The 15,112-nt window shown below is 40.1% G+C and overlaps 1 protein-coding gene across 1 annotated transcript in view; it reads left to right on the top strand.

The window, feature by feature from the left end:
- The first annotated feature begins 407 nt into the window (after positions 1-407).
- Positions 408-15,112, top strand: part of LOC128905373 (sodium channel protein type 5 subunit alpha-like) — a 36,067-nt gene continuing 21,362 nt past the window's right edge. Inside the window, exons 1-12 of the mRNA XM_054191395.1 lie at positions 408-662; positions 1,659-1,777; positions 3,377-3,484; positions 5,595-5,723; positions 6,472-6,563; positions 7,424-7,645; positions 10,036-10,093; positions 10,742-10,883; positions 11,876-12,073; positions 13,030-13,212; positions 13,761-14,162; positions 14,894-15,023. Coding sequence (XP_054047370.1) covers positions 408-662; positions 1,659-1,777; positions 3,377-3,484; positions 5,595-5,723; positions 6,472-6,563; positions 7,424-7,645; positions 10,036-10,093; positions 10,742-10,883; positions 11,876-12,073; positions 13,030-13,212; positions 13,761-14,162; positions 14,894-15,023 — 2,038 coding nt within the window. The remainder of the gene's footprint in view (positions 663-1,658; positions 1,778-3,376; positions 3,485-5,594; positions 5,724-6,471; positions 6,564-7,423; positions 7,646-10,035; positions 10,094-10,741; positions 10,884-11,875; positions 12,074-13,029; positions 13,213-13,760; positions 14,163-14,893; positions 15,024-15,112) is intronic.

Genomic DNA, 15,112 nt, shown 5'->3' with positions numbered 1-15,112 from the left:
TTACATCTGCACTAATTAATTTCATACTTGTTCCTTCTAGTGCAGACACAGCTTCCACATATTCAATGTTGTTGCAGTTTGATGGGTTTTACTGTCCCATTTCCAAACCCTGGGTTAAACCAGCACCTTAGTATTTTTCTGAATAACAGCTCAAGGGCATTTAGGTCTGCCCACATCCTATCAGATACACATAATTTTAAAAAAATTATGAACAGACATCTCACTGAAAAAGGTATTGATCATATGTGGTTTTTTTCTTTCTTTTTAGAAGCTAATTGCTCAGAAAGTTTATGTTATTATCCATGCATGGGCAACCAGTAGTTTACCTGTTTTGGAGTTACTTGTCTTCCTTTCTTCTTGTTTCTTTTATTTGGACAGAATCAGTGACAGGAAAGGCGGAATGAAAAATGGCCGAGTTCTTACTGCCGGGTACCAACAACTTCCGCAAGTTCACTTACGAATCATTGGCTGCTATTGAAAAGAGAATTGCTGCCAAGAGGAATTCTCGAAGAAATACTGTAGACCAGAAACCTGAGGAGAAACCGCGTCCTCAACTTGACCTAAAAGCTTTCCAGAAGTTACCAGCTCTCTATGGAAATCCACCTCCAGAGCTCATTGCGGAACCACTGGAGGATCTCGACCCTTACTATAAAGATCATAAGGTTCGAGCCAACCAAGATGCTTGGATTTTAGTTTGTTTTATAGTGTTGCTAAGAAGTGTTTATGTGAATGATCTATCAAGCAGTTCTGCTTACATCCCTTTGGAAAAACTGTCATCCCTTTCGAAAAACTGTCATCCCTTTCTAGGTTATAGTAATACAGGCAGTTGGCACAGCTGAATAACATGGTGTGATCTTCTTAAAAAAGCTTAATTTTGAATTATAGGAACTAAATAATAGGAACTTCATTAACATTTGAATCAGAATGGAAGCAGAAAAAATAAAATGCATAAGAGAGGAATAGGAGATTTTGAGTCAGATCTACAAGAAATGATCTTGTAGAAATTTTGTAAATTTTCTTAAATTTTATGGCTTAAAACAATGTGTTCCTCTTTCTCAATGCTTATGCTTCACTTACATGTATAATAAATTATCATCTAAGTATAAAAATTATTTTAAAAAATTTGCTGATGAATCCTTAAAACCTACTTATTCAAGCTCTATATACTAGTCATGAAGTATCGAAGAACACAATTTTCAATAACCAACAGAAAAATGGGAAATAATCCATTGGAAATTAAGTTTATTGCTTGACAAATGGTTAATACTTTGAACTAATATCTATGGTCTTAGAGCTAGGGGATCACTATCAACAATAGCAAATAACGATAAAGGCTGCGATTCTTTCTTCCACCTCTGTGTATCTTGACTCAATGAGAGGTCCAATTTATTTTAAGAGAATAGTCATAAGCAAGATTAATTCTGTGCAAAACTCTCGGCAAGCCTTAAGGTTCAAAAAGAAAGTTCATGCTGAGGTTTTGGGGGTTTTTTTGCAGCTTGATAGTTACTGTGTATCAACTCTTTCATCAGTTTATGAGAAAAGGAGAGTAAAGTATTAAAAAGAGTCTTCCCATTTATATAAATAGACTAAAGTACAAAAATATGTTCTCTGGTCCCTTTCCTGAAACTTTTACTTCATGTTTCTTTATTTCTTTAAAGATTTTCATAGTGCTAAACAAAAAGAAAACAATCTTCAGATTTTCTGCTACACGTGCCTTATGGATCCTCAGTCCTTTCCATCCAATCCGAAGAACAGCAATTAAAATTTTAGTACATTCATATCCTTTTGTTGGCTTCATCTGCTCTCTTTCATTACAAAAATCTACATAATTCTGTGCTTTTATATCTTAGAGCATCGAATGAATCTAGCCTTTTCTTTGCTCCAGCTTACTTCTGTTTATGAATTACCTTAGAAATTATTGTTGTCTTGTGCTACTTAGAAATAGTTTTGAGAGGACTGGGCGTATTGAAGCCTGATCTTCTACAGATTTGTGTTTTGAGAATGATCTCGTGTCAATTACCTGATGCTTTAAATATTTCATGCTGAAGCCTTTCTCAGTGATGTTGTGGTCTAATAAGGTCTCTGTCCTCTTCTGTTTACCCCAACTGTAGGAATTAAATCCAACCTATGTGCCAAATCTGATCAACCATTGGCCAATTTTAAGAAAAAAAAGGCCGAGATAGGCAGGCACACATATGAAACTACATACAAAGAAAAATTATGCAAACTTAGTTTCATTAGGAAATCCCATTAAAAATATATACCTTTAGTAAAAGAAAGAGAAAATTTTCAGGGATGTAGTTGCAGGGAGTGTCTTTGGAATATAGAGGTAATTTAGATCTCACCTTATACATCAAACTTAGAGGGTGGGAGTCACTGAAGTTTTGCTCCAGTTTGGCAATGGGGAATGAGACCAGAGGAATAAAGCTGTTGCTCGGGGCTGAATCAGGCCCAGCGCAGAGTCTGCGGTGTCCCTGTGTGTATTTTAGGTTTCCAGCCCTCTCCTGGCTGCATGGTGCTGAGTTAGCTGCAATGGGTCCGAAGCTGCCGTCGTAGCAGGGTACAGACATCCCTGGAGGAGCGAAGCCTCTCATCTGAGGCTTTCCCTGGGCAGAAAGTTGTCTGATACTGACATTTGAACTCTAGTGGTCCGGCTCCTGGGTTTGTGACAGTAATACCATGCCTAGAGCTAAGGCCAGGAGATTATTTTTTTTTTTTTGTGGGGATGGAGAGGATGGGTGATGGGAAGGCTGGATGTCTTTCCCATGTGCATTTACCTCCTGGATTGCCAAAATGTGTGGTATTACACAAGGCATAAGATTCACCTCCAGAGCCAAGTGCTTAAGCTTAGGTGTCTACATATGAGCCAGATGCCCAAGCTCCCGTTCGCACCCTGTCACCAGAAGGCCCCAGAGAGCAGCTAGGCAGCCCCAAAAGTTGACTAAACATGGTTATCTAGTGTCCTTTCCAAGTATCCTGGCAGACTTCATAGTGACCTTTCGGAAGAGCGCAGGTCTGCCAATTTAGAGTACGATTTGGGCTCCACCTGTGTGACCTCGGGCAAGTTTTTAACTTATGCTTGTAAAATGAAACTGAAAATCATCCATCCTCCCACGCTTTGAGTGATTGAGGATCCTTTTACTGAATTTGCAATGCTTAGAGCAGCAGATCTCTACCCCATAGAGAAGTCCAGATGGCATGAATAAGAACGGTAGAGTGTTGACCTCTAGTATGACTCAAAATCAGCAGATACATGTGCATGCTGTTCTTACATGTGCTTTGAACTCAAACCCAGATACTACGTCTATGACTGATAGAAAATCTAGTTACATTTCTGAAACAATGTCATATTCTTGCCTTCACTCCCATGATTTACATTATTCACTTTGTTTATCATGTGCACTATTTTAACTAATTGTGTATTCATGGCTCTGACTGAGTCCTCTAAGACTTCTCCATCTCCTTCATGGAGCAAGTATGTTGAGTAAGTATCTGTGGGTACGTATATTTTTTAATTCTGTAGTTATATTGAATTATTGATACTTGTCTTGCAGCCTTCACTCAAGGTAGAATCATAGAACGGTTTGGATTGGAAGGGACCTTTAAAGAGGTCCATGTCTTTCCTGTGCTGAGGACTCCAGAGCTGGACGCAGTACTCCAGGTGGGGTCTCACCAGAGCGGAGCAGAGGGGCAGAATCCCCTCTCTCGACCTGCTCGCCACGCTGCTGGTGATGTAGCCCAGGATGTGGTTGGTTTTCTGGACTGCAAGTGCTCATTGTCCAGCTTTTCATCCACCAACACCCCCAAGTCCTTCTCGGCAGGGCTTCTCTCAATCCCTTCTTCCCCCAGCCTGTGTTGATACTGGGGGTTTGCCCCAATCCAGGTGCAGGACCTTGGACTTGGCCTTGTTGAACTTCATGAGGTTCATAAGGACCCACTTCTCGAGCCTGTCCAGGTCCCTCTGGATGGCATCCCATCCCTCAGGCGTGTCAACTGCACCACTCAGCTTGCTGTAGGCTGCAAACTTGCTGAGGGTGCACCTGATCCCATTGTCTATGTCACTGATGAAGATATTAAGCAATACTCATCCCAGTACGGACCCCTGAGGGATACCACTTGTAGTTTGTAGGAGATTTAGAAGAAAAGTTGCTTGTGTTAGGACTTTGCCATTTTTTTTTGCTTTGAGGGAGTGTGTTTTGTCTTAAAAACTCAATAACTACAATAATTGTGGAGTTGCAGGAGTGAAGGAGCGTAAAGTTCCACTGTTGAACTATCTTCACAGCTTCCTACCGCTCCACTTCGTTATCCCACTTTCTGAAGTTACTCAGTAATTATTTTCTCTTTATCGAGACACATTTCCCATTGCTGCCAATGCTGCTGAAGCACATCAAGAGCAGCTGCCTTTTAAAATTCTTTTTAATAGTGGTGAAATGCTGAGTATTTGCTCTAATAAAAGGTTCTGTCAGAAGCTCCTGGCCTGCAGGACATTGTTAGAAAGCAAAGCTCTTATCTTCAGCACCGCCAGCACTTACAACATTAGATCACAATAAATCCATGCATTTGCAGTCACACCTAAACTGGATAATCCCATGTTTTTATTTCCTTTAAGAATCTTTCCGCTCTCACTTTTTCAGTTTGGCATAAAAACCTTATGACATAATTCTAACAGCTAGTGCAAAGGAAAAGATTCCAAAATACTTTAGTTTTAAAAATAACTCTAAGATTGTTTCACACTTACATCATGACACCAAAACAGCTGGGAATGGCAAATCCTCGTGCAAGCCTGAACAAGATTCTGCCCACTATTAATATACGTATCTCCAGAAGATGCTGAGATACTTCTCTACCTATGAGAGCATTGAAGGTTAGATAGGAGTTGTGTCTGCTGCTGGCATCAAAACTGCTGCTCAGCTGCGTTTCAATGATAATTTCAGAATACTTCTTTCGAAATGAAAAGGGAAGCACTACATCCATATAATTTCTTAGTGCATTTGCTGACTACCAAATGAAGGCCTTTGAATTCCACAGGGAGGTCGCTTGCTTGTTGAAATGATAAGTGCACTCAGTAAGTCCAGAAGAGCTTTTACTGCTAATTTTCCATTAATAAGAATAATTGCCATCTTAAATTGAAAACCCTCTACTCTTGCATTTCTCTAAGTGTTTTAAACATTCTGCACAGAAATGGATGCTGCGTGCCCAAAGTAAATAATACACAGCATGCCCCATGTTCACTTGGCCACTTGAAACCAGAGAAAGATACACATTTTGATCTTTATTTTAGCAAGTAGCTGGGAGTTGTGTGTTTCTCAGATTATGGGGACTCGCAGGGAAGAGTTTGAAAAAGATCGTTGAATGCCAAAAAAGCATGGCAGGCGTGCATGTTAATAGCCAAGCCCAGATTGTGGTCAACTACTGTCTTAAACTACGAATGAGTCAGATACTGATAGAATACACTGAAGTCACCAGCGGACTTTCCATTACTTCTGTGCAGCCTTGGCTTGGTTTTTGGCCCAGACGGTGCATAGTCTAACTGTGTCTCTGCTGTTAATTGCTAATATTGCTGGTTTCCTTTGGCACTTTTCTCCCTTCCTTAGATATACTTTCACTGGCATTTACACATTTGAATCATTGATAAAAATATTGGCAAGAGGATTCTGTCTAAACGAATTCACCTTCCTTCGAGATCCCTGGAACTGGTTGGATTTCAGCGTTATTGTTATGGCGTAAGTGGGAACATGTGAAATATGGATGACCTGCACTCGTGCTCTGTATTTGAAGTTCTTGGTGCAAAAGGCTGTACAAAAACCCCCCCTGTGTGCCCTAACTGCATCTGAAACTATCTAGGACATTGACTCTTCCCCTTGTTTTATCGCTCACTGTATAACAACCCGGTGTGAGTCTTCCAAGAAGGGAATGGAGCTGTGCAGAGCAAGATCCACTCTGTGGTGTGTAGGTGAACGGAGGCATTTCGGTCAGTGATAAATAATGGCTGGGCTGTCAAATACAGACATATTGATCCCGTGAATGAAAGTGTAAGTTTGAAAATAGACACCTGTATAGAAACCAGGACAGTGGATTAAATTATCCTATCTCCAAAAATCATAGTTTGAGCTTCAGTTTGCAGTAATTAGAAAGGTGCAGCTACAGAAGGGAGATCAAACCAGTTCAGCCAACGTTTCAGCCTGAAGTTATTAATTTTGAGTGCTAACTTTGTTTGTATTTTAAATGCATGATATTTTAAGATGCTGACACAAAAGCAGCTGTGCGCAAGCCGAGAGCTGCCTCATAAGGAAATTTGAATAATCGAGAAATGGGTTTCTATTTTATAAATCTTCAGACAAAGCCTTGATAGGTAGTTTATTGATACTTAAAATACGCTCCAAAGGAATGACAGTTAAGAATGACCACTGTAAAATAATTGCCCTGTTTACTCCATTCAACCACTTGACGCGTCTCATCCTGAGTTTACAGGTACGTGGGAGCATTTAGTAACTTGGGGAGCGTTTCAGTCCTTCGGACCTTCAGAGTTCTGAGAGCTTTGAAAACCATTTCAGTAGTCCCAGGTGAGAAATTCCATTTGCTGAATATTTTCTGCTACTTACAACTGATTCTTTGCTCCAAACAAAATGTGGGCTTTAGCCTTTTCTTTTTTTTTTTTCTTTTTTTTTTCCCACCCGTTTTTCTGTATCTTCCATTGATTGCAGACTCAGCTAAATTTGTGGACAGAAATAGTGTCTTGGTTCACTTGGCCCAACCAGAATAAATCATGTGTTAGAAACAATCTTGTATTTAATTTATTTTCATTATGCTTTTAAAGATTTTGTTAACACTTTACGGTGTCAGTTTTATAGAATGATCTTCTAGCTGGTCTATGTGTTATGGTTCAACACCTCTGGTGACTGAGCAGAGTTTACTATTAATGATCTTACATCAGCCCTAGGAAAATAGTTTCCTTTTCACTTTTCCCTTAGTTATAAAGCCAGTAGATTCTTTCTCATGATGAAATACAAATTAAGAACCTGTAAATTGCCTCTGTCTTCTCTTTCTGGTCTTTTTGATGATAGGCATTACTGTTTACAGTCTCTTCACAGACTCCTCGTGTTGGAAATTTTGTTTGAATTATGCAGGTTATTCTTTCTGGATAAGAAAAACTAGAGTCTCTGGTTCCTCATCCCCACCTAAATATTTTACAGGGATTAAAGGAACATCTGGAAATTGTTGGGTCAATCAAATGAGGAAAAAGTATTGTTCTCATATTAATTACTCTCTCAACCAAACTACGTTTGCATTGCAAATACTTTTGCCACCTATTAAGCAGTAATTTTGGTACTTTGGTTGTTATACATTGTTTTAACTCTAATCCAGTATGAGATAGGAATCTCAGTTTTTCATCCTGTTTTTCCTTTGTATATTGTCTTCCTAGGACTCAAGATCATTGTAGGGGCACTTATCCAGTCTGTTAAGAAACTTGCCAATGTGATGATCCTGACCGTTTTCTGCCTGAGTGTTTTTGCCCTCATAGGCCTCCAGCTTTTTAAGGGCAATCTAAGACAAAAGTGTGTCAGGAACTCTACAGAAGTCAATGAAATGCTTCATTTCCTCAACAAAAGATGGGAATCCTATGAATTATTTGTTAATGATACAGGTAATTTTTCTCCTTAATTCTTTTTCAGATGATAGTATAGACACCTATGCGTGCACGTATAACCCCTGCTGTAAATTATAGTGATGTTTTGGTGATGGATATTTTGATGAGTAACTACCTGATAATGGCCTTCAGATTGCCAGAGCAGCTTGCAGGCATCCAGGAATGAACCTCTTCCCTTTATTATAAGAAAAAGCACTCCCAAATTTTTCAGTAACATCCAACTCTGTTTCCCAGAATGATATGACAATAACTGAAATGTGCATTAGCTCATTCTCTGCTCTAATTCCCCAAAGTTCACCTTTTACTACATGCTGAAGAGTCCGTACATCTTCATTTTGCTGCTCAGTGAAGCACTCTTCACTTTGAAACAGAGAAATATGTTTAAACGTCAAAGTTGCTTTCTTCTTCACATCATATCTGTCTGATAGAGGTGATATATATTTTATGCCTTATATAAGATATATATAAGATACATGTTTCATGCATATGTCTTGACTGAGGCTGGTGATGGAACGAGCAGAGATCTGAAAGCACACCAAAGCATTCTCAGGGGAGCAGCAACTTTAAGATGCAAATCCGAAAGGAAAAGCCTCAATATGCATTAAAAAAATACGCTCAAAGAAAGCAATATCTATGCCAGAAATGTGAGGAAAGCTTCATCGCTGCAGAAAATCTCCACCAGCGAGTTCAGACACAGCAGCAGTTATATAGGGAGAAAAGCATTCTCCCAGGGGAAATGTTGAAATACATAAAAAATTTATGCAGGATTGATGTTTGTATGCACCCTGTGTGGGAGACTTGTTCAGACAGGATTTCTTTATAAACTTCATAGTCCAGGGGAAGAAAGCCTTTATACAAAGATTTTTGAGGAAAAACTTTTTGCAATATACTTGTACCTACCAAGAAACCACACATAAGAACAAAGAAATTTACATATACAAAAAATACTAATTTTCTATACTGAAAAAACAGCAAACAAAACCATCTTTTTTTTTTTACTTGCGGGATTTTTTTTGTTTGTTGTTTGCTTTTTTATAATGCAAAACATTGCAGCTGTATAAAAGCAGTGGCCTAGCGAAAGTAGGGCTCAAAAATGTGAAAATCTGTGCTGCTTCACAAGCTTTGCCTTGTTCACATCCCATGCCATACACAGTGTGCGCAGGGTGATTCGCAGTGATGACAGTAGGAACAGGAGGGACCATACAGGTTGGGTGAAAGCTAGATGACTTTCCTGCAGGATTTATGACTTACAGGACTGTAAGTCTAGTTTTCTATTAAATTGGTTTTTTTGGGTTTGTTTTTTTTTTAATGGGTTGACTTTTTATGGTCCTGAATTTGTGCGAAGTTCCCATCTCCAACACGGGGAACTAGATGTTATTACGATTCTCTGAAGCTCAGTCACTGAATCTTCTTAAAAAGACTTTTTATCAGTTTGCAGGAGCAGAGCTGAATAAAATTTGGGTGGAAAGTAGCCCAGAGAGTGACTCACTCCTTTATGGTGCATTTACACGGTATGGTACAGCTGATATTAAAGATTCCTGCTGGCTCTGAATCTTGCTGGCTTACCTGATGAGCACAGCTGAGGTTTGAGAAGCACCAGGAAGGCATGAGACCTCCCTTGCATCTGGGTTAATAAACCCACATCTTAATGGGGCTAATGAGCTATTAGCACCAAAGCTATTACTTTCAGACTGCTGCTAGTTCAGGCATCAGAGAAACTCACGCTAAGAAAAATAGGGGAAGAGGTCAAAAAGGGCACAGCTCCAGCATCCTAATGGAGAAATGTGTATTTCTCAAGTGAGCGGGGTTAGGACCTGCTGTTTGCCTCAGCAGGGCCATGACACCGCATGGTGTATACCCACACGGCCAAGTGTTCTTTCTTCCTCCTCAAAACAGGCCTTTCTTTTTATTGCTCTTTGGAAACAGAACTCATCCATGCTACCCCAAAATGATGTTTGTACGCTGTCCTGGGGAGGGCTAATTGCTACGGGCCAAAACTGTGCTAGAGTTTGTACTAACAATTACCAAACCAGGGACCGTGCTTGAGCCTGTGCCCTCCGATTCTTGATTTCCTTCATGCAGATGTGGCCAAAGTGGTGGTTTTTAAAAAAAAATTCAGGTTTAAGGACTGCAATTTGTGCATACACATGTGCGTGTTTATAAATGAGGACAGGGCATCTTGCAATCTGCTGCAGTCACTGTGAACGTGGGAGACCGGTCTCTTACTCTAGTGCTCGTTTCATATTTGCTACTCAGCAATTTGTGTGTGTGTGTGCACATACATTTACGGGTCACTGATTACTCATCACTGCTTGTATTAAAGGATAGAGGATTCAGGCTAGAAAATGCTTTGGTTTTAATTTCTTTTTCCCCCCACTTTTTTATAGCATACTTCGCTAAGAAAGCGGGCACCTCAGATGTTTTGCTATGTGGTGCTGGGGCTGGGTAAGTGCGCTTACAAATATTTTTTGTTTGGAAGTTTTCTCTGCCTTGGTGCTTCCGTATTTGCTCAGTCACAAGAGGTGAACGCAGAAATTACAGGCTTTCCTTGGATGCAGAAACAAAATACAGTAAAAGCCAGTTAATACTTCCAGAGAATGAAGCGTGAACCTGCAGTTGGCTTATTCAGGTCTCAATTTCTTCAAGCCCTTCCAGAAGTGCTTTCTCTTCTCCACGGATGTACGAAAAAACTGGAAACATGAAAAATCTCAGATACAGCAAAGGACAGACACCCTCCTCTCTGCGAAGGCTCATGAGTGTTAAACTGGGAAAAAACCCCATGGGTTTTGGAGGACAGGGTTGGGCAAGGAGGGAGATGCGGCTGCTTTGCAGTGAGGGGCAGGGGATGAGGATTGGTGATGAGGGGGTTGTCCTGGGTTGGTGATCTGCTCCAGCCTGTCTTCTTCCTTCATTGCTGGGTTGTGGGTGCTGCTTTTCCATCCCACTTTCCAGCCAATACTACCTGGGGTAGAAAATTGATTTGCAACCTGATACAATGCAGAGCTGAACAATAATCATAACTCTCATATAAACTGAAGTTTTCCTTGAAACCTGCATGGTTAAAAGAGCTCCACTTCTTATTATTACTTCTAGGATCTGTCCTCCAGACTACGTATGCTTGAGAGCTGGGCCAAATCCTGATTACGGTTTTACTAGTTTTGACACGTTTGGCTGGGCTTTCCTTTCCCTATTCCGCCTGATGACCCAGGACTACTGGGAGCGTCTGTACCAGCAGGTACCAACTTTGTGCATAATCCAGAGCTGTTCTTCCAGGGTGAGCAATAGCCAAAGCAAAAAATGTGTAGAGAGGACAAGAAACCTCAAGTAAAAGCAATAGTTCAAGTCATCAAGCCCATATTCTCCCTTCTCCCTTCCCGCATGCTGTGACTCCTACAAAAGGGATGCCGAAGTGCTTCCCAGCAATCCCTATTCCTTCCCAGTTCCTATGACCCTGCTGGTTTAGGGACTCTAAAAAAAAGTACTAAAAGGGTCCTTCAAAAAATATAACAATGCCTCCTTATGTTGTCCTCATGGGGTATATGACCAGCGATTTATAGGCAATGGTATAGGAAGAAGGAGAAAGAGGGGGAACCCCTCGCTATGAAAAAGACATCGAGGTGCTGGAGGAAGTCCAGAGAAGGGCAGCGAAGCTGGTGAGGGGTCTGGAGAACAAGTCTGATGAGGAGTGGCTGAGGGAGTTGGGGTTGTTCAGCCTGGAGAAAAGGAGGCTGACGGGAGACCTTATCGCTCTCTACAACTGCCTGAAAGGAGGGAGTAGCCAGGTAGAGGTTGGTCTCTCTTCCCAAGTAAAAAGTGATAGGACAAGAGGAAATGGCCTCAAGTTGTACCAGTGGAGGTTTAGATTGGCTATTAGGAAAAACTTGTTCACTGAAAGGGTTGTCAGGCTGCCCAGGGAAGTGGTTGAGTCACCATCCCTGGAGGTATTTAAAAGCCGTGTAGATGTGGCACTTAGGGACATGGTTTAGTGGTAACTTGCCAATGTTGGGTTAGTGGTTGGACTTGATGATCTCCAAGCTCTTTTCCAACCGAAATGATTCTATGATTCTGTGATTCCATAAGGGCCGAGGAAGGTATATATTTCCATTTAAGCCTCCTAAAACATTGTGTCTAGGAAGCTGGGTGCTTTTAAAGATTTACAGAGACACATTGAAAGCCTATTTGGTATTTTATATGGTAATTTTTATCTCTGGGTTGTGTTGTTTACAGACCCTCAGAGCTTCTGGGAAGGTGTATATGCTCTTCTTCATGCTGGTCATCTTTCTGGGCTCATTTTATCTAGTCAACTTGATTCTGGCTGTAGTAACAATGGCATATGAAGACCAGAACAAGGCCACCATTGCTGAAACGGAGGCAAAGGAGAGGAAATTTCGAGAAGCCATGGAATTATTACAGAAGGAGCAGGAGGTATGCAAATTATTTCCTTGCAAGCATTAGTCCCAGTGCTCTGTTGTCAATCACACAAGAAAACGCGTCACTCCTTGTATACGGCTGTATATAGTAGTCACTCATGGGAACAGGAGCAAATGGTAACTTATTGAAAGAAGTGATTCCTAGAGCTACAGGAGCCGTTCGTTGTTCAGCTGTGAATTTTTCCTGTGAAACAATGAATTTTGTTGAGGATAATGAGCATTAAAGGCTCCTGTTACTGTAACAAAAATAGTATTTCAAAATCTGGAAAATGTAAAATTCCATCAGCTAGCAGTTTCCAAAAGCAAATGTAGTTGTTTTTTGAATTTTTTCTTCTATTTTATCATTGTGCACTGCTGAGCAGAGAAATGTACAGTAATTCTGTGGATCAACTGCATTAACACCTGAGCTAAAATGTACTGCAGTTGAAGGAAAAGTCTCTTGGCAATTTAAATGGCTTAGAAGCTTGTGGAATAAAATACTCCCGTGTTTTGAAAATATCGCCCTAAATTCAGTATGGGAAGGAAAGTCAGCCACAGTATGAATACAGTCCCAAAAATCCCCAATGAAAAGACAGAATTTTAATACTGTTTGAGAATTTATTTGGGGAAAAGGATATATTCTACAGCATTATTTTCAAACTGAGTATTTTTATTGTAAGCGAATCTGCCATATGGAGGAATAGGAGCTATAATGTGATTATTTTGCCCCTGGCAGGTCCAATACATGTGATCATGTAACATACTGCAAATAGCAAATTGTTCAGTGCTCCATATGTTGGTGAAATTCTCTCCTCTCTCTTTTAATGATATCACATATTGAAAGATTTTTAACGAGTTTTGTGAAACAGAAATTGTTACGAGGAAATAATATAGAGCACAAAAGTGTTTTCTTGCTGCTTGTATTTGAAGTACCCAGCAAAAATATCATCCATGTTTTTGTTTGAATTTCAGTCATTGGCCATTAAAGGAATTGATATCCTGTCAGATAGCTCCTTTGAAACCTCTTCTTTGTCTACCAAAGAAATCAAAGAAAGAAGCAATAGGAAAAAGAGAAATAAGTCCTTGGGGATAGAAGATAATGAAGAAAAACAACAATTTCCCAAGTCACAGTCCACAGACAGTCAACGAAAGTTGGTAATCTATTGTCTGAATCTGAGATGCTTACAGCTTTTCCAATTTTAATTCTAAAATAAATTGCTTGAAAGCACAAACCAAATCCTATTACAAACACCGATCGCTCTTAACTCTTTAAAATAAACAACCTTTTGGCATAAGGAAGAATTATATGTAAAAATTAATCTGAAAAGGAAATGTTATAAACAAAGGATGGAAGGAAAGTTATAATAACAGTTAAAATACATTTTCCATAACATTAGACAAATAGAAAAAAGTGAATGCCTATCAGAATTTAACTTTTGTGACATCATTCTCTGTTAAAAATGTCTTACTTAAAATATAAATATACAGCTTATCAAAAAATAGCTGCTACAGATGATAGGATTTTATTATCTGCCTTTTAAAATCTAAGCATAATCCTTCCTGAAAAATCTAAATCAAAGAAGAGTTTTGGACTTGCAATGGTTGATAGGAAATGTTATGAAAGTCTAAACATTAACTGCTTCCCAAAATTTTCTCTATGATATTGTGCCATTCTCTCTTTATTCCTTTTCCTGGGCTTTTAGTCTTTCCTTGGCCTGGTGTATGGTCCCAACGCAAATCAGGTGAAACGCAGACTCAGCCATGGGAGCGTCTTCAATTTCCAAATACCTGCTCTAGAAGTCGATTCCAGAACGGACTTCGGTGACGGGGAAACCTGCAGTGCTGGGGAACGTGAAATCCTGTGTCGGTCGCTGTCAGTCACGCAGATGGGAAGACGCTCCAGCGTGCAAAGTCAAATGAGCCCCAGCTCTCACCCTGCTACCCCGAACTGTGTGCAGAGCAGCACGTGGGCCAACGTGGACAACTGCAACGGGGTGATTTTTGGGACGGGAGGAGGAAGCAGCAGGGTGCACAGTCTAGAGCCAGCATCTTCAGAAGGAGTGATGCTTCCAACGGTGATGGAAGACCCGGGAAAGGGTGATCTAGTAAGTAAAAGATATTATTCTAAGTATATACTTTATATTATGGTTTCTCCATAACTGACAGGTTTTTCTTAAGAGTTTCAGCGAAATGGCAAATAGTGATGTGAAGTATACTGATGTGGGGAGTAAGTTGTCAGTAGAAAGTAGGTTTTAGTACTCGAATGAATTCCCAAAAACTAGAGTTCATTGCTCCATCATTCCTGTTATACAACATGTTTTTCTGCTTCCCACAACTTGTACTAAAATACTTTTGAAGGTTCCTAATGCTGGAATTATAAGTCACCAGAGAGTCTTTTTATCCCGTGCCCTGTCCAGGGAGGTCAATTTGAGCAGTACCTGTATTTTCTTTCTCCTTCACAGCACCTTTAGCATCATGCAGAAGTTTTGACTGAAAGTTCCCCAAACAGGTAGAGATGCTTTTCTACCAATTTATTCCTCATCTCTCTCCTTTTCCATTAGTCTCTGGAATATTTCCTAGGCCTGTTTGCCCTCATACATTTATTTCCAAGGTTTGTACTTGCCCTGTTGCTATTACGTGCTTGCAGGATCCATTTACTGCAGCATTATTACTGAAGAGTAGGACCTTCATTCTCAACATCTATTAACATCTTGTAAAAAGGTACATCTATTTGGTTGCGTGTCATTGTTCCTATTAACTTTCATAGCTACCCATCATCACATCCTATATCATTTTATCCCCCTGGTATCTCCCTAATCATGTTTACTTTTTTAAGCAGCCAGCTGTAAATGATGAGAGCAGCATGACACATTTGCCTCCTCATCTGTCAGTGGAATACTTTAACGAGGCATTTCAGAGACAAAGGGCAGCAAGTGCGGTCAGCATAATTACCAGCGTCTTGGAGGGTAAGTGGTTCCTCATTATGCTTATTTTAATCATAAGGTAATGCTAGCATGGAAGACCAAAATGTCAATACATTTCTTAAAGGTTAACA

Source organism: Rissa tridactyla, chromosome 2, assembly GCF_028500815.1.
Source record: "Rissa tridactyla isolate bRisTri1 chromosome 2, bRisTri1.patW.cur.20221130, whole genome shotgun sequence".
Classification (NCBI taxonomy): Eukaryota; Metazoa; Chordata; class Aves; order Charadriiformes; family Laridae; genus Rissa; species Rissa tridactyla.
This window is presented reverse-complemented; position numbering and strand designations above follow the sequence as displayed.